Source organism: Acomys russatus, chromosome 3 (assembly GCF_903995435.1).
Source record: "Acomys russatus chromosome 3, mAcoRus1.1, whole genome shotgun sequence".
Classification (NCBI taxonomy): domain Eukaryota; kingdom Metazoa; phylum Chordata; class Mammalia; order Rodentia; family Muridae; genus Acomys; species Acomys russatus.
In genome coordinates, this window is record NC_067139.1 from 84,461,939 (window position 1) to 84,480,962 (window position 19,024).

General features: G+C 49.9%; 1 protein-coding gene and 1 pseudogene across 3 annotated transcripts; one reads left to right on the forward strand and one right to left on the reverse strand.

Moving 5' to 3' along the window:
• Positions 1-3,299: 3,299 nt before the first annotated feature.
• Dcaf11 (DDB1 and CUL4 associated factor 11) lies at positions 3,300-13,046 on the forward strand. 3 transcript variants are annotated; one of them, XM_051143117.1, is made up of 15 exons: positions 3,300-3,589; positions 3,689-4,062; positions 5,556-5,683; positions 6,081-6,208; positions 6,360-6,424; positions 6,713-6,813; positions 6,977-7,123; positions 7,331-7,385; positions 7,686-7,754; positions 8,076-8,133; positions 8,406-8,591; positions 9,312-9,465; positions 9,812-9,964; positions 12,008-12,114; positions 12,212-13,046. In XM_051143117.1, the coding sequence occupies exons 2-15, from the start codon at positions 3,908-3,910 to the stop codon at positions 12,344-12,346; spliced, it is 1,641 nt and encodes a 546-aa protein (XP_050999074.1). In that variant the 5' UTR covers positions 3,300-3,589; positions 3,689-3,907; the 3' UTR covers positions 12,347-13,046. The 3 variants fall into 3 exon arrangements, with proteins under 3 accessions (XP_050999074.1, XP_050999073.1, XP_050999075.1); XM_051143116.1 differs by lacking the exon at positions 3,300-3,589 and having other exon boundaries at positions 3,596-4,062; XM_051143118.1 differs by lacking the exon at positions 3,300-3,589 and having other exon boundaries at positions 3,596-4,039.
• Positions 13,047-16,947: 3,901 nt separating this feature from the next.
• Positions 16,948-17,884, reverse strand: LOC127187180 (rRNA 2'-O-methyltransferase fibrillarin-like; annotated as a pseudogene).
• Between the last annotated feature and the right edge of the window lie 1,140 nt (positions 17,885-19,024).

Consider the following 19,024-nt stretch of genomic DNA (forward strand, 5'->3'; position numbering starts at 1 on the left):
AGAAGCTGCTCAAATTCAAAGCACTTTACAAACTCACCAAGCATAAAAGGCCAAGAACATGTCAAAATGGCCTTTTTGTGTGTGGGCGCTACCACCCGTTGCCTTTCATACATATAACTATGGACAGCATCTCTTTGCACTTAGCAATTTTGCTTAAACCTAGTCATAGTGAGACTCAGTCATCAAAACAGGTGGGAGAGGCTAGAAAGGCAGCTTAGTCAATAAAGTACAAGTGGGGGCACCTGAATTCTGATCCCCAGTACCTACCTGAAAAGTCCAGCTCTGGCCACACGTGTCTAAAATGCCAGGGCTGAGAAGCAGACAGAAGTCCTGCAACTTGTTAGGTAGCCAGGACGGCCAATCAGCTAGCTCCACATTCAGTGAGCTGCCTTTTGTTTGTTTTTGTTTTTTTTGAGACAAGGTTTCTCTGTGTAGCCTTGGCTGTCCTGGACTCACTTTGTAGACCAGGCTGGCCTCAAACTCACAGAGATCCGCCTGCCTCTGCCTCCCGAGTGCTGGGGTTAAAGGTGTGCACCACCACCACCTGGCACAGTGAGCTGTCTCAAAAGTAAGTGGATAAAAATAAATTTTTAAGGAAGTGTGGTGGTTCACACCTTTTGTTTTGTTTTGTTTTTGTTTTTTGAGATAGGGTTTCTCTGTGTCACACTGGCTGTCCTGGAACTCTCTCTGTAGGCCAGGCTGGCCTCTCTCTCTCTCTCTCTCTCTCTCTGACACATACACACACATACACACACACACACACAGAGAGAGAGAGAGAGAGAGAGAGAGAGAGAGAGAGAGAATATCTTTACAGACCTCTTTTCTGGACCTAATTCATGCTTTGTTCATGTTACACCTTTGTTATTATGTAAAAGATCTTGTCCGTTTTATTATTTTTTAATTTTTTTTATTTTATTATTTTTTTTGAGACAAGATTTCACTATGTAGCCTTGGCTGTCTTGGACTCGAATTTGTAGGCCATGCTGGCCTTGAACTCACAGGGATCCACCAGCCTCTGCCTCCAAAGTGCTGGGATTAGAGGTGTGTGCCATCACACCCAGCCCATTTTATTATTTAATCACATAAGGAGCTTAGGGTTTTTTGTTGTTGGTTTGTTTTTTTAACTGGGTGAGCAGGGAGATAGGAATGTGGATGGAGTTCAGAGGTCAACTCGTGGGTGTCCATTCTCTCTCAAGTCATGACTTAGTAGTAAGCACCTTTACTAGCAAGCACCCTTACCAGCTGAGCCATCTCACTGGCCCAGACTTGGCTGTTTTTATACCTTATGAAGAACCGCAGCAGCACTGGTTTTGGTTTTTTGTGCTGGTGATTGAACCCAGTGTAAATCGATGCCAGGCAGCACTGTCCCATTGAGATATTCCTGACACTACAGAATTCATTTCAGTGGCTACCCGGTATTTCGTATCTGTACAATGCTGACCATAATTTATTTAACCAAGTTCTTACTGTATGATATTTGGATTTGATTTCCACTGTTCCGCTGTTATCAGTAACTGTTAGGCCTACATAATCTTTTGTTGGACCTAGGTCCAAGCCTGATTGCTGATAGCAGCACCACTAGGTCAAAGTTCACGGTTATGAGGGCTGGCAAGGCCTGGTAAAGACAAAGTATCTCTCAGGTAAGACACTGTAGAAAGGTGCAAAAGTAGAAATCAGGCACTTATCAGCACATTTGATTGGTAGAAGAAAAAATTTAAACGAGGCTAGTAAAAGAAAAACCAATCAGGTCGAGAAGTCTGTATTTGAAGTAAAAACAAAAACAAAAAGAGGGGTTGAAAAAAAAAATCACTGGTCACCTCTTAAGAACAAAATACTGTTAAGAGAATACGTGAGCCCATGGTGCCTTTAATCCCAGCAGATGGACCGCTGTCAGTTCGAGGACAGCCTGGTCTACACAGTGAGTTCCAGGTCAGCCAGGACTGCAAGAGGAAACCCTGTCTCGGAAAAAAAGGGAAACAAAACAAAACCGAAAAAACAAAAAGAGAATATGTGCGCCTATCAACAAGTGGAACAAGTCTGAAGTGCGGAAAAGTTTCGACTGTGAAAATAACCTCAATTAATCAGTAAAATATCTGCAAAACTTGGACGAACTTAAGGAAAAATACTAAAGCTATTACAGACTTTCCAGGCCGGATAGCCTAGATAGATCGGAATCCCGCGATGTGTATTAGAAATACTTGTCCACAAAACTAAATGAGACCGGCCAAAGAAAAAACGCTGGGCATTTGCATAAAGTGATTAATTTTAAGGCTGTGACACTGGAATAGGAAATGGCAGCGACGCTAGGCTTTAGCACCACGGGCAGTTCAACCAACCGCAGCGAGGAAATGTTCGGGTCTCGGCTTACAGACCAGGAGACACCCCCACGGGGCCGGTCACACGCTCGTCCAGGGAGCGGAGGTGGCCTCGCGGTGGCCTGGGCCCCGGGCCAAGGCCGTCTCCGCCCCCGGCCTGGGGCACCATCGACTCCCGGGGGCTTCGGCCTTGGACCCGTCCTTGTAACTCATAAACCCGCAGGAGGCGGCGCGCGAGCAGAGCCGGGAAGGTCTTCTGCGAAGCCCGGGGCCGAGGGCTGCGCGTGCGCACTTAACGCAACCGGAAAGGCTCCGGGGAGGGCGGCGGGATTTAGGGAGCGTCTGCAAAGACCAGGACAGGAAGCCAGGGGCCGTCTAACAAGACCGCCGCGGTAAGGGGGTACACACAGCAGGGTGAGGCGTCCTGGGTACCGCCTGGGAATAAGGCTGCCTTCGGGCAGGCCGCTGGCACTTCAGCCGCGGGGGAAAACGGTTGAGTGCGGTTGCTAGGAGCTGAGGGAATAGGAGCGGCTGGGCATGCAGTTAAAAAACAAAAGCAGACTGGAGGCCAAGCGACCTTAAGGGACCGCCTCGCAACCATTACGTCTAGCTCCGTTATCTCCAACGCAGGCGGCAGCCAATTCCCGTCCGCTACGGAAGAACGCCCCTCTTGTTGGGGGTCAAAGCAATGTCTCCCGCCCACCTATCAATCACTGGGCTCAGCTGTCCAATCAGTGAACCAAAGGGGGGTGGGGGCGGAACTGCGAGGCGCGTCGAGTGACGTAAGCAGGCCTGGCAGCCAAGAAGCGTGACGGGCGAGGCTCGCGACCGAGGAGCTGTTAGCCGGCGCCGCCGCGGCAGTCGCTCTCCACGGGGCCTCGCCCCTGCGGGTCCTGCGACGGCTCCTGGCTGGTGGGTGGTCTCGCGTGGGGCGGTAACCGCCAGCCGCCGGGGGAGGTGCTGTTCCGCTTTCCCTCCCCCCTGTTGTACACACCCCCCGGCGCACCACGTGGGCGTGAAGCTAAACTGCAGGGGGGCGGGGTGTTAGGCTGACTGTCTAACCCTATTGGCTGTTGCTGCTGCCGGGACTCGCGAGAAATTTCTCTGATTGGTCAGCACGGGGCGGGGGCGTCGAGGTCTGAGTTCTAATGCTTCTGATTGGTTATTTGAGGTAAGCTAGTGAGGCGCGTTCCTCCGCAAGGGGTTTTGATTGGTCGGCCGGAGGGGTTATCTGGGATTCGGCCACCACCCCCCGGGGCCGGGGACTTTGATAGGTGAGTTTGGGTAGGAAAATGGGAAATTCCGCTTCGTGGACTCTAAGTAGTACACTAGGGTTGCACCCTAGGTTTCATAGAACTTTCTTTGCTTCACAGGATTGAGGAAGGTTTGTGTTCTCCGAAACCTTGGGAGCTGTCATAGCTAAAGAGAAGGAAATCTCAGTCTCCTGGAGGGGGGTCACCCCTCTAAAAAGATAGCTACCGCCCCGTTTCTGGAAACTCTGGTATTTCTAGAGCAGGATTTGCTTTCCACCAAACCCAAGTTGGTGACGGGAGGAGCCCCTGCACAGGACCGGAAGATGCTGTAACCAGAAGATGGGGTCGAGGAACAGCAGCAGCGCGGGGTCTGGATCCTTAGAACCCTCCGAGGGCTTGTCCCGAAGAGGGGCTGGCCTGCGTCGGAGTGAGGAAGAGGAGGAGGAGGATGAAGATGTGGATCTGGCCCAGGTACTGGCCTATCTCCTCCGCAGGTAACTTACCCTCTGCTGTGACACTGCTAAGGGTCACCACAGTCTCTTTCTTGAGCTCAACTTAAGGCAGGAAAAGTACAGAGGATAGGGGACTGGTATTAGTCCAGGGCAACGGCTGTGTTTGGGCAGAACGACCTTTCCCTGCTGGACGCCGCCCATGCTCCGTACTGAGAATGACTCTTGCCTAGGGCAGGTCACCAACACACTCTTGTAGTCGAAGGACTCCTCAGGGGAGCCTCTTTGACAGTAACCACCCAAACGTAGTCTTTTCCAAGAAAAGGAAAGGAGAAAACGGGGTGGGGGGAGGGGGACTGTGGAGGAAAGGAGAGACGTAAAGATCGGAAAGGGGGTGTTAAATCACTTGCCATGTGAGATGGAGCCATGTGGATTTACTTGAAAAACAAGTTTAAATCGACCTTAACAGCCCTGTTCTTAAGAGAATGCCCTGAAGGGGGTGACCACCAGGAACTGATTTAAAAAGTGTACCCTTGGCTTTGTTTGCTTGCCGGTGGTTCCTTGGGAGGAGATGAGCCTCGCTGTGTTCAGTGCTGTATTCCTGTCAGCTGGACAGGGTCTGGGATCACCTGGGGCACAGCACTGAGGGGATTTGTTAGCCTCTCCGGGCAGGCCTGGAAGGGATTATGGGGATTTGGTTCATTGAAGCAGGGCCCACACTGACCGTGGGTGGCACCATCCCTGGGGTGTGGGCCCACACTGACCGTAGGTGGCACCATCCCTGGGGTGTGGGTCCTGGGCTGCATGAAAAGGAGAAAGCCAGCTAAACACTGTCATCCACGCCGCTCCGCCTGCTGATTTCCAATGCTGTGTGGTCAGCTGCCTCAGGTCCCTGCTGTGGTGGACTCTAGCCTCCAACTGTGAGCCGGAGTAAACCTTTTCTCCCACTTCTATCAGGGTGTCTTACACAGCAGGAAAGAGTCCTAAGAGGTACAGGTGGAAATGCTCTCCTAACTCTTAGCTCTTGAAATATGGATATAGCTCAGTGGTGGAGGCTTACCCAGCATGCACTAAGGCCCTGAGTTCAGTCCTAAGCCATGCCAGAATACAATGTTTTATCTCTGAGAAAAATCAACTGAGATCAGTCTTTATAACCTGTAAGAATTCTGTGCTTACTGTAAAGAGTTCAAATTAGCTTTTTGCCATGTCTTTTCGTTTGTGTTTTGTTTTTGTTTTTGTTTTTCAAGACAAGGTTTGTCTGTAGCCCTGGCTGTCCTGGAACTCTCTCTGTGGACCAGGCTGGCCTTGAACTCACAGAGATCCGCCCGCCTCTATCTCCCGAGTGCTAGGATTAAAGGTGTGCACCATCACCGCCCAGCCCTACTATGACTTAAAATAACAGCCACAGACGAGTCAGCCTCAAACTTCAAAATGAGAAGCCAATGTACTAAGAGTTAGCTACCCATTGGCTCTAGCTAGGTAGCCATTGCTTAGCTGGGGGAAAAGATCCCTCCACTACATCAGGAATCTCTCCACAGAGGCCAAGTGAGGCTGGTGCAAGGAGGAGGAGCAGCAAATTTACAACTCATCCAGGCCCTCTCAGACTCAGAAGAAGAGCATGACAGCGCCTGGGACGGTCGCCTTGGAGACCGATACAACCCACCTGGTAAGAGGAAAGGCCATTTAATCTTTCCTGGTTGTGTGTTTTGTTTCTCAGACAGGGTCCCTCTGTGGCCCTGGCTGTTCTCGAATTGGCAGTGTAAACCAGGCTGCCCTTGAACTCACAGAGATCTGCCAACCTCTGCCTTCCTCTGCTTCCCAGGTACTGGGATTAAAGCCATGCAGAGCTGACAGTGTAATCTTACTGTTGGAAGATGTTCACCAGCCCCTTTTACTTTTAAAATGACTCAGTCTTCTGAAGTTTAGTAGGCTGCTACTAAATGGAAATAACATTCAGGGGGTGAGGGAATCCTTGTAGCCGACCACAATGGAGCAGGCACAGTTTTGCTAGCTCTAGTCTGGGCTGGAAGACCTACCACGAACTTTCTTTTTGGTACTCACAGTGGATTCAGCCCCTGACACTCGGGAACTGGAATACAATGAGATCAAAACACAGGTGGAGTTGGCCACCGGGAGGCTAGGACTCAGGAGGGCTGCCCAGGAGCAAAGCTTCCCTCAAATGTTACACCAGGTAGGCTTTTCCACCTCGAGTCAGCCTGCATCCTGGTGCTGTGGGATGTCTGTGTCTGTAGTAAGAGAGCTATCCTTGGAGGAGAGGGCTGGGTGTGATTGCAATGGCCCTCCAATTCCGCTAGCAATATCCCCCACTCCCTTCCCTCTAGAGAGAACGGGGCCTCTGCCACCGGGGAAGCTTCTCCCTTGGAGAACAGTCTCGAGTGATGTCTCAGTGAGTATGGGGTTTGATGGAGAGCCTCCAGGGGCCAGCTGGACCTTATCCCCTGTACTTCGAAGGGTCGAAGTTAAAGGTTTCCCAGAAATATTAAGACTGGTTTAAAGGGGGTTGAAGCCTTGAGAAGAAAAAAGAAAAAGAAAGAAAAGAAAAAGTATAGAAGATGACAGAATGGACAAAGGGGGATTGTGTACAACACCAGGAGTGACATGCTGCCGCTACGTGCTGCTAACTGGGTTCTCACTCCGAGCTCTCCTTATCTTCTCTCTCCTCCTGCTTCTGTAGCTTCTTGCCCAATGACCTGAGCTTCACTGATACCTACTCTCAGAAGGCTTTCTGCGGCATCTACAGCAAAGATGGTCAGATCTTCATGTCTGCCTGCCAAGGTACTACACCTAGCCTTATTAACTGCCTCAAAGTCAGGGACCTCAAAACCCCTCAGAGGTGCTTAGCCTGGAACACGGTTCCCATGGAGACCACAGAGGAGCGATCTGATGGAGAAGCTACAAGGAGAATAGTCCATAATTTGGCCTGGTGTCGTCTCTGCAGATCAGACAATCCGACTGTACGACTGTCGGTATGGCCGCTTCCACAAGTTCAAAAGCATCAAGGCCCGGGATGTCGGCTGGAGTGTCCTGGACGTGGCCTTCACTCCCGATGGCAACCACTTCCTGTACTCCAGCTGGTCCGATTACAGTGAGTATGCACCATGCAGCACCTCCCACCTCTCCCTTAGGAGCTGAGGCCTCTGTGTGCTCCCCACTGAGATAAGACACCATGTTGTGTCCTCAGAGAGCCACTCCCAGGATGCTGCGACATCCCTGCCACTGGCTTTCTCCTTCTTAGCTGTGCTTCCACTCTGCCCCTCCCGGCCCTGAAGAGTTCTTGTTTGTCTTCTCCTAGTTCATATCTGCAACATCTATGGGGAAGGAGACACACATACTGCCCTGGACCTGAGGTATTGGCTTTTTCATGCCATACTTATCAGAACTTCTCTGGAACGCCTTCAGCAGGAGCCCTCACCTCGATGGGAGCCTATGCTGGCTGCAGATTTCTCTGTGTGGCTTCCTGAGAGCACTGCTCATCCTGTGAGCGCTAGATTACGTGGTCACTTCTGGGCTCTCACCGAGGTGATCCGCACGCTAGCAGGGGTTGGTGGGCAGTCTGCGTCCCCTTTAAAGCCCTTGTCAGATTCTTCACAGACTGACCGAAAGTGAAAGGACCTCCACTCAACGTAGCTCCACTTTGCTCTCTCCAGGCCAGAAGAACGTCGCTTTGCTGTCTTCTCCATCGCTGTCTCCTCAGATGGGCGAGAAGTGCTAGGAGGGTGAGCATTGTGAGAAATGTCTACCCTGACTGGTAAGGTAAGGGTTCTGCCAGAGGTAGTGTCCACTGTGAGAGACCACACTGGCAGCTATGGAAAGCAACTTGCTTTCTCCAAGGTCGAGCTTTCCGAGTTGCTTCATTCTTGCTCACCATTTCCCTGCATGAGGCGGCTGGTCTCAAGCCTCCTGGAAAACTAAGCTGCTGCTTCTCTCTCTGTGGAAGAACACAAGAGCTCTGTCCTTAGTTGAGTTCCTCAGTGGGACTCCCGAGCACACAGAACAATAGTCCTGGCTCTAGGACCCCCTTTTCTCATTTCTTACAGAGCCAATGATGGCTGCCTGTATGTCTTTGACCGAGAACAAAACCGACGTACTCTTCAGGTATTGTTTGTGAGACAAGAACCTCTTCCTCCTCTTCCTCCTCCTCCTTCCCTCTGCCTCCTTCTTCTTCTTCCTCCTCCTCTCTCCCCTCCTCCTCCTCCCCTCCTCCTCTTCTTCTTCCTCCCCTCCCCTCCTCCTCTTTCTCTTCTTCCTCCTCCTCCTCCCCTCCTCCTGCGTCTCCTCCTCCTCTTCCTCCCCTCCTCCTCCTCTTGGCCTTTGGCCTATTTTAAGACTAGAGAGATCCTCAGACCCTTTGCTTCCTGCTCCTCTAGATTGAGTCTCATGAGGATGATGTGAATGCAGTGGCCTTTGCTGACATAAGCTCCCAAATCCTCTTCTCTGGGGGAGATGATGCCATCTGCAAAGTGTGGGATCGACGCACCATGAGGGAGGATGATCCCAAGCCTGTGGGTGCACTGGCTGGACACCAGGATGGCATCACCTTTATCGACAGCAAGGTGAGCGAAGAGACAAGACCGCATGGTTCTGGATGCCCAGGAGGTTGTGACAGTAGACTGGTACAGAGACACAAAAGCTCCTTCTTAAAGTTTATAGGAACTGGAGGTTAGGAGAAGTGCTTAAACTCTCTGCTCATCAGTCTGCAAAGACCAAGGCAGGACTTCATAAGGAAAGTACAAGACGGGGCTGGAGAGACAACTCAGTGGTTAAGAGGACTGGATGTTCTTCCAAAGGACTCAGGTTCAGTTCCCAGCACCCACCCAGCAGCTCACACCATCTGTAACCCCAGTTCCAGGAGATCCAATGCAGACAAAACACCCATACACATAAACTAAAAATAAAAGCAAAAGTAGAGGCCAGCTTTAATTCCAGCACTTGAGAGGCAGAAGCAGGCAGATCACTGTGAGTTTGTGGCCAGCCTGGTCTACAAAGCAAGTCTAGGACAGCCAAGGCTACACAGAGAGACCCGGTCTCAAAAAAGCAAAAGTAGAAAACAATTACTCCAGGTTAGAATGAGAACATGGCTGGTACTCTGGGCAGAAGCCTGGAGACACCAAGTGCTGAGGCAGAACGTCAAAGGTGAGCTCATCTGGGCGAATCAAGACTGCAGCAAAATCAGCCGATTAGAGGCCTTCCCGCTCAACTGGAGCAGAGGGACTGTGCTGTCAGGCACTAAGCTTGGCGAGCTCTGGTGCATCTGTGCATCTTTGGGTTCCTAGGGTGATGCCCGGTATCTCATCTCCAACTCCAAAGACCAGACCATTAAGCTTTGGGATATCAGACGCTTTTCTAGCAGAGAAGGCATGGAAGCATCACGCCAGGCTGCCACACAGCAAAACTGGGACTATCGCTGGCAGCAGGTACCTAAGAAAGGTAAGGGTCAGAGTGAAGCTCAGGTCTGGGGATGGGTTGGCTGGTGGATTCGTCTGTTGCTTGAGAGCCCTGGAACACTCCTCTCAACATTTTCTTTTAGACCTTGTATTGGTTAAACTATGGAAGGGAGGGGTTCCCAGACTTGGGAGGGGCATAGAACTCACTAACCCAAAAGTATTTTAGTATCATTGACATTGTCAAATCAGCAGGGCCGTACATCACGTGGGGCAGTCTGCAGTTCATGGGTGGACAGCCAGGTGATCATTAGAGCTGGTGGCCCAGGACAGCTTAGTGGGAACTCACTCATTAAGGTTGCAGACCTCCAACGCCTTCTGTCCTTACTCAGCCTGGAAGAAGCTGAGGCTCCCCGGCGACAGCTCCTTGATGACCTACCGAGGCCATGGCGTGCTGCACACCCTTATTCGCTGCCGCTTCTCCCCAGCCCACAGCACCGGCCAGCAGTTCATCTACAGCGGCTGCTCAACTGGCAAAGTGGTTGGTAAGGACTCTGTGGGGACAGGCCTTAAGAGCGGCAGGCACGTTTCCGTCCTGTTCCACCTATAATAGCAACCACAAGGGAAGTTTATATGTAGCTTGGAGCAGGAAAGGCCTCACGGAAAAACTGGGAAGCATTTGTGAGCAAATTTAATTAGGAAAGGGAACATAGAATTCTAGTCCATAAATAGATTACAAAAACATAATCATGTTTTTTAGCCAGTCCGGGGAAAGGATCACAGATGAAAGGTGGGAAGGGCACAGAAGCAAACAAATGACAGAAAGACACGCCGAGTTGCTGGGTGTAGTAACTCATTCCTGTGATGCCAGCACTTAGGAGGTGAAGGGTTGCCGTGAGTTCAAGGCCAACCTGGACCACATAGTGAATTCTGGGCCAGATCAGATTGTAAAGCAAGACCGTGCCTCTCAGAGTAGAAGACAGCATGAGTAGCAAAAGCCGCGGAGGCGCTGGAGCAGGAGGAATGCACCAAAAAGAAGCAGGGCTGAGGAGATGGTTCACGCAGTCAAGCACTTCCTGTACAAGCATGGGGCTCTGAGCTCCGGTCCCCAGAACCCACACAGGCTGCTGCAGCTGTATGCCTGGAGGCTGGGCTTGGGGGCAGGTATGGGAGGGTCCTGGAACTTGCACAAATCAGCAGGTTCAGTGAAAGACTTTCTAAGCCATACAGAGAAACCCTGCCTTGAAAAATGAAAGAGAGACTTTCTCGAAAAGTAAAGTGGAGAGTGATTGGGTAATAGCTAACATTGACCCGTGGCCTCCACATGCAGTGGCAGGTGTGTGCAGCCACTCAGAAACACAAATACCTCTACACTGCACAGACTAAAGTTTAAAAAGCAGAGGTGCACCTGTCAGACAAGGAACACATGCACACATCTACTCAGTCTGGAATTCCCTGTTGGTGCCTCCCCTACTTGCTAAAAGTCTTATATTTTACCTTACTTCTATGACACAGGCTTCTCTGTGTAGCCCTGGCTGTCCTTGAACTCACTGTGTAGACCAGGCTGGCCTCAAACTCACAGAGATGCACCTGCCTCTGCCTCTTGAGTGCTGGGATTAAAGGCATGCACCTGGCATTGCTAGACGGTTTTAGGGTTTTTTTTTTTTTTTTTTTTTGGTTTTTTTCAAGACAGGGTTTCTCTGTGTAATAGTCTTGGCTGACCTGGGTTCTCTTTGTAGTCCAGGCTGGCCTGGAACTCACAAAGATCTGCCTGCCTCTGCCTCCATGATGTGTGCCACCACGCCTGGCTTGCTAGAAGTTTTCTTTGTTTGTTTTTTTCCAAGACAGAGTTTCTCTGTATAACAGTCTTAGCTGTCCTGGACTCACTTTGTAGACCAGGCTGGCCTCAAACTCCCAAAGATCCACCTACCTCTGCCTCCCAAGTGCTGGGATTAAAGGCGTGTGCCGCCACACCCGCCTGCTAGAAGTTTTGATTTTGTTTTTTTAAGATTTATTTATTACATATACAGTGTTCTGCTTGCATGTACACCGGCATACCAGAAGAGGGCACCAGATCACATTATAGATGGTTGCAGGCTACCATGTGGTTCCTGGGAATTGAACTCAGGTTCTCTGGAAGAGCAGACAGTGCTCTTAACCACTGAACCATCTCTCCAGCCCCAAAGGGACTGGCCTGAAGTTTTTTAAAGTAGTGAGTTTTTGGTTGTCGTTTTGTTTTGAGACTGGAACAGTGTACACTGGGCTTGTCTTGGAACTATGTCCCTAAGGCTGGCCCTGAGCTGCCCGTTCTCCTGCTTTCTCCTCCCTGAGGTTGAGATTACCAAGCAGTCCTTGGAGTTCTAGCTAAGGGCCAGGGGAAGCCGTATTCCATTCCACACCCTCAACCCAGGGCATGGACAGAGCTAGAAAAGGAAATAGATAGAGCACCATCCTCTGAGGTGGGCTTTGCTCCCATGGAAAAGGGGGATGCTGTCTGAAGAGCAAGGCAGTGTGGTGCACCTGCAGGGACTGAGGGGTGGTGGAAAGTTCCTATAGTGGCCCTGTCTACTCTGGCTTTTCCTGCACAGTATATGACCTCCTAAGCGGTCACATTGTGAAGAAGCTGACCAACCACAAGGCCTGCGTACGTGATGTCAGCTGGCACCCCTTTGAAGAGAAGATCGTCAGCAGTTCGGTGAGGTTGCAGGGGTTGGCGTGGGAGGACGGCGTGTCTGGAGCTTGGGCCTGGGAAGGAGCCTCTCCCTGACCACCTGCCGCTCTCTGCTCTGCAGTGGGATGGGAACCTGCGTCTGTGGCAGTACCGCCAGGCCGAGTACTTCCAGGATGACATGCCAGAGTCTGAGAAATGTTCCAGTGCCCCCACTCCGGTGCCCTGCCCATCCGTGGCCTTTTCCTCACCTCAGTAGATCTGACCTCCGGTTCTGCAGAGGGTGTCTTCTCGGCACATTCTCTGCTTCCTCCTCCCTTTCCCCTTCTGGGGAATACGTGGAGGAACTGCTGACGTTGAGGCAGGAGAAACAGAAGGCCAGAGGCTGAGCCATGCTGAGCCTCTGTTACCCACCCCTCAGTTGGGCCTAGTGGTTTCCTCATGCATACACACCCAGTCTGTTTGGGTTTCTATCTCTAGCCAGAGTATGGCAGGGCATCCATTATCTGGGATGCCGCTTCTGCCAATAAGACAGTTGTCCTGAGTGTTTTTAATCATGTTCTGATCTTACGTATCGGCTCATAGTCTAGACACCTGAAGGTCTGAATAGACCCATCAGCAGTGCCCTTTGCCCAGGTCTTCACACTGAGAATTAGATTGGCCAATGAGGGCCAAGTATACTGGCCTTTCTTCCTGATGTCTTTGAGGGAGGACAGGCTGAGTAGAGGAGTTTCCTCAGCCCCCTCCTGGGGTGGGAACTATGTCTGCTCTCACACTTGGACTTGGAAGTGAGGAGACTACAGTCTGAGGGGTAGGAGTCTCCGGAACTGCATATGGCCCTACTCGCCACTGGATCCTGTCATAGCTGGTGACCAGCAGCTTCAACAAGGGGTTAAACAGGACTTCTTTCATCTTGTCACTGGCTTCAGCTCTCCCAATAAACTGTCTGTGGGAAACTGGCTCTGTGTCACTTCCATTGTCTTTTCACTTCAAGGAAACAGGTTTAAACTAGGTGTGGCAACACGTACTAGAATCTTGCTTGGAACTGAGGACAAAAGGGTCAGAAGTTGAAGGTCATCCTCAGCAGTGTGAGAAGTGTTTCAGAAACACTAAACAGAAGTTCCAACAGAAAGCATGCAGCTCTACAAGAGAGTGCACTTCCTCGCGACTCGGGCTAGAAGAAAATCTGCAGTCACTCAGTGAGGCTTGTAACAGGCTCTCCACGCCAACCCCAGGAGTGGCAGGTGACAAGCACACTTTCTGTTAACAGCCCCGGCTCTGGGCTCTGGAGCTGTTGAGTATGAAGCAGGGTGAGCCCATGCATGCACAGCCAGAGATTCTGAGCAGCACTGGCCAGTCCACTCAGCTCTAAGCCCCTTAGGCTGGCAAGATCTGTCACCCAGTGAAGGCACCTGCCACAAGACTGAGCTGAGCCAACGTGGTAGAAGGAAGTATTTACTTTTAGAAGTTGTCTTCTGATCACCCTCAGACACACACACAAAGAACCCCAAGCTGGGTGTGGTGTGTGTGCATGTGCATGTCTTTAATCCCAGCACTCTAGAGGCAGAGGCAGGCAGATCTTTGAGTTTAAGGCCAGCCTGGTATTCAGAGCAAGTTCTAGGATAGCCTGGGGTACATAGAGAAAAAAACAAAATAAGAGCCCCAAGACCTAGAGCAAGCCAAAGGTCAAAGGAGAAGGTGTTCCTCACACACTGCAGTGTGTGAGCTTCCTCATAGACCATGCTCTTTAAGGCAGTTGTCTTATGGTGGCACTTGAAGGGACGGTCATAGACAGTTGTGTGCGGCATTTGTGTTCTTGTTTGGGGAAGGGATCACTCTCACTACGTCATCTGGGCTGGTCTTGAATGTTTGTACCCGGTCAATCATCTAGTCTCATTTTCCTGGGTACCTAGGAGGGCAGACACATACCAGCACACCCACCCCCCAAATAACTGTTCATGGTATGTGCATGTCCATACACCAAATAAATAGATAAATAAGTAAATAAATAGATGTAAAAAAAATTTTGAAAATTGTCTAGAGCTAAGAATGCAGCCCTGGGTTAGTTCTCATTTACAAACTGGCTGGGGCATGCAGGTATATATGCAGGCAGAGCACTGTATATATATAAATAAAAACAAATTTTAAGTGGAAGCAAAGAATCAGTAGTTCAAGAGCACTCTGATGGCAGCCACAGGATAGCCTGTCTCATGACAAAAACAAAAAAGCCCACTTCTGTCTTGCCTGCCCTTTTGCTCCTTGGCCTAGTGCCCTTTATTTTTTTGTGATCAACTTCTGACCAGAGCTCAGTGATTTGGAGTACAGGTTGTTCTTCCAGAGTATGTGGGTTCAAGTCTCAGCACCCACACAGCCACTTGTAACTCTTGTCCTAGGAGATAAATAACCTCTTCTGGCTTCCGTAGGCACCAGGCACTCAGGTGCTGCTCAGACATGCATGCAGTCAAAATAGACATAAATAAAATTTTAAAACACCATCACCAAAAGTAGCTTTCAGGAGGAAAGAGTTTATTCAGTTCACACTATCAATAGCAGTCTATCACTGAGGAGGCCAAGGCAGGAATCACAGAAACACCAGTGGCTCATTCTCTGCTTTAGGTTTAGCTAACTCGTAAGTAACCCAGGACCACTTGCACAGGGAATGGTGCTGCCCACGGTGAGCTGCACCCTTCTACATAAACTATCAAGGCCATCCCCACAGTCATGTCCAAAGGACAATCTGGTCCAGGTGATTCCTCGGTTGACATTTTCCTCTCAGATGATGCTAGGCTGTGTGAACTTGGAAAACAAAAAACTAGAGGGCTGGAAAGATGTCTCAATAGTTAAGAGCACTGACTGCTCTGGCAGAGGACCCAGATTGAATTCCCGGCACCCGCATGGCAGCTCACAACTGTCTGTAACTCCAGTTCTAGGGGATCCCACACTCTCACACAGACATAAATTCTGGCAAAACACCAATGCATAGGAAATAAAAATTAATTAATTTTAAGAAAAGAAAAGAAAAAACCAACTATAGCCAGGCTACACAGAGAAACGCTGTCAAAAAAGAACAAAATTAAAGCTGGGCAGTGGTGGCACACACCTAAAGGTGCCTACACTCACTCTGAAGGCAGATGCAGGAGGATCACTGAGTTCGAGGCCAGCCTGGTCCAGGACTACACAAGGAAACCCTGTCTTCCAAAAACAATTTGAGGCAGGAGGATTGACTCAAGTTCATTGCTAGCCTGATCGTCCTAGTGAGTTCCAGGACAGCCAAGGGCACAGACAATATCCACAGAATACCCATCCTCTGACATTACCATAAAATCCTATTAACAAAATATAAACGATACTATTAATAATTATAATAGAAATTTAATCCCAAAGGGTTTTATGATATATAGACTTGGTTGTCGTTGGTTTTTTGGTTAGTGGATTTTTTGTTTTGTTGGGGTTTTTGTTTTAGTTTTAGCGTTTTGTTGTCCTCTTTGTTTGAGACAGCCTCACTGTAGCCCAGGCTAGCCTGGAACTCACTAGGAAGATCAGGCTAGCAATGAACTTGAGTCAATCCTCCTGCCTCAAATTGTTTTTGGAGACAGGGTTTCTTTGTGTAGTCCTGGACCAGGCTGACCTCGAACTCAGAGAAACTCAGAAATCCTCCTGCATCTGCCTCCAGAGTACAGGCACCTTTAGGTGTGTGCCACCACTGCCCAGGTTTAATTTTGTTTGGTTGGTTTTTGTTTTTGTTTTGTTTTGTTTGAGACAGGGTTTCTCTGTGTAGCCTTGGCTGTCCTGAACTTGCTTTGTAGACCAGGCTGGCCTTGAACTCAGAGAGATCCACCTGCCTCTGCTTCCCAAGTGCTAAAATGAAGTTGTACACCACCATGCCTGGCTTAGCTTCATTTACTTTAATTTTAAATTATTTTTCCAAAGATATTGTAAATGGCCAATTAAAAAAAAACCTTCAAGCACAAAAGCATATTGGGCTGGGTGTGGTGATGCACACCTGTTAATCCCAGCACTTAGAAGGCTACAATAGGAGGATTGTCACAATTTCATGCTAGCTAGGGTTATAGAGTAAGATATCTCAGAAAAAAAGAAATAAGAAAAGATGAGCCAGGTGTGGTGGTGCATGCCTTTAATCCCAGCACTCGGGAGGCAGAGTCTAAGACAGCCAAGACTACACAGAGAAACCCTAGCTCAAAAGGAGGAGGAGGAGGAGGAGGGAAAATGGAAGAAAGAAAAGGGCTGGAGACAGAGCTCAGCTGCTCAGGAGCCCATCTCTCATACTGTATTAAGCTGGGCATGGGGTCTGGCCAGATGGCCCAGTGGGTTAAAAAGCTTGCTGTGTGAGCCTGAAAACTGAGTTTGTCCCCCCAGAACTCACAGTGGAAGGAGAGAACTAATCCTGAAAAGTTGTCTTCTGGCCTCTATGTGTATCTCTCTGTCTCTCTCTTTCACGCACACAAACACACAGAGTAATAACATTTTAATGTTAAAATGTGCATGGTGGCTCATTACTTGTATCCCAGCACTCAGGTGTTCAGGAAGGAGGTAGAGGCAGGAGGATCAGAAGTTCAGGATCTTTCTTGGCTAAGTAGAAAGTTTGAGGCTACTCTGGAAGACATGGGACCCTGTCTAGAAAGAAAGAAAGACAGACAGACAGACTGAAAAAGAAGAGGAGGAGAAAGAAAAACTGAGGGCAGATACTGGGTTATAGCTCATGCTAGTGTACTTGAGTAGCATTGCCTGAGAGCTGACATTTGGTCCCCAGTAGCATGAAAAAAAAGGGGGGGCTAGTTGATTTTCCCCAGTCATAACTGGGCCAACAACCTGGGTGTCCTAGCGTGCTCATCCCTTTCACTACTTGTGGACCCCACTGCTCTGAAATCCCACCACTAGCTTTAAGAAGGGAGGAAAGAAGATGGCAACTGATCTTGAAACAGTTACCAAAGGACAGGTACTTCTTAGGTCCCGCCCAGCCCTCCGCCTGCGAGGCAGGTCTGTGTGCACCATGGGGTCTGGGTAGTTGCTGAGAGAACAGACTTAGAGTTTTTTGTTTGGTTTTGTTTTTTGACAGATGAGTCTTTTAATAGAAAAACAAACAAACAAACCCACACGTGCAACAGTAGCAACACACATTTTTTTTTTCCTAATTCTAGACAGCTCGGAGTTTCAGTTCCTCGCCCTGGGAGGTGGCGTGTGCACACCCACAACCACAGCGGCATCTCCTTCACGTCAGACGCAAACACAGCTCCTGCCAAGGCTGAGGAGTCAATGCAGTTGGCCTTAATGGAAATCACAAAGTGTCCTCCATTCCGCAGGAAGGTGTGGGCATGCAGGGCCACGATCTGGGTTTGCTCTGGCTGGGCTACGTCGGCAAAGATCACATCTACCACTGCGATAAGCATTCGGCGGTATTTGTGTGGGCGCCGAGCATCTTCAATCACGGCGATGATGATGGCCCTCTTCTTGGCCAAGGGGAAGAACTCAACTGCACAGACCAGACCACTGTGGTCTACGATATCAGAAACATGAGCGACAGTGATGCCTGAGGCTGCACCAAGGTGGAGCAACTTGGTCCCCATCTGATGTGGATCTGGTCTACACTGCCAAGGTTTGCTGCTGCCAGCTTGGAGCAGAAGGGGGTTTCCGGCTCCTTACTCGATTTTGTCATCTCCCTTGGAAATAGAGACTCTTCTCTCCGTACACAGATTCTCCAGGGACCAGAACCTTTATGACAAGGGCACCCTCCTTTCCACAACAGATAGATGCCTTTATGCTGATGTGGTCCCACCATCTCTTTCTTTCCTGACTGGTTTCCTCTTTTGCCTCCCTGGCCACCACCTCCTAGACCAGAAGCTTCCACCTCCTCTTCCTCCCCCACCACTACCTCCTCAGCCCCTTGCAGCCACCACCTCTGCCCCGACCTCCACCAAAGCCTCTCCGTCCATCACCAAAGCCTCCGCAGCCTCCTTGTCCTCCTCTACTGCCTCTGCCACCGAAGCCACCCCCACGGACACTGGAATCTGGCTTCATTATTGCGTTCTGGTAGGACAGCCCCCACAATCTGTGGCATCCCCCACCTCCCCGAGTCTCAGCCTTTTGCACATGGAAAGCCAGACTTAAAGTTTTGGTGGATGCCAGGCTGCCTATGTTTTTCTTAGGATCTTCACCCCACCCCACCCCCCATCACCTGAAAGTACCTGATCTCTAGGACACTGAGCACCCAGCCAGGGCCACCATCATTTTTTTTTTTTTTTTTTTTTTTTTTTTGGTTTTTTGAGACAGGGTTTCTCTGTGTAGTCTTGGCTGTCCTGGACTCGCTTTGTAGACCAGGCTGGCCTCGAACTCACAGCGATCCGCCTGCCTCTGCCTCCCGAGTGCTGGGATTAAAGGCGTGCGCCACCACGCCCGGCTCATCATTTTTTTTTTAATCTTCATTTTTTTTTTTTTTTTTTTTTTTTAAGATTTATAGATATAATGTTGTGTCTGCATGTACACCTGCACACCAGAAGAGGGCACCAGGTCTCACTATAGATAGTCATGAGCCACCATGTAGTTGCTGGGAATTGAACTCAGGACCTTTGGAAGAGCAGCCAGTGCTCTTAACCTCTGAGCCATCTCTCCAGCCCCTCCACCATCATTTTTTTATTTTGTTGTTTTAAAGACAGGATTTCTCTGTGTAGCCTTGACTGTCCTTCATGTACTTTGTAGACCAGGCTGGCCTTGAACTCCCAGGGATCCACCTGCCTCTGCCTCCCAAGAGCTGGGCTTAAAGGTGTGCGCCACCACGCCCAGCCGGCCATCATCACCTTATACAAGCTGCCTTTCTCAAGGCTCTTGGATTTCACTTATTGATCATCATGACCCCTTAGCTGTAACGTACTAGGTGGTGCCCTGTGCAGTCGTTGGTGAGGCTTTCCTTCACTGCTATAGA

Excerpts from the sequence above, each read along its gene's own strand:
- Dcaf11 (XM_051143117.1), top strand. The coding sequence starts at position 3,908 with ATGGGGTCGAGGAACAGCAGCAGCGCGGGGTCTGGATCCTTAGAACCC. Across the intron at positions 7,755-8,075 it reads GGGCGAGAAGTGCTAGGAGG|AGCCAATGATGGCTGCCTGT; the intron begins GTGAGCATTGTG and ends CATTTCTTACAG. Across the intron at positions 8,592-9,311 it reads TCACCTTTATCGACAGCAAG|GGTGATGCCCGGTATCTCAT; the intron begins GTGAGCGAAGAG and ends TTGGGTTCCTAG.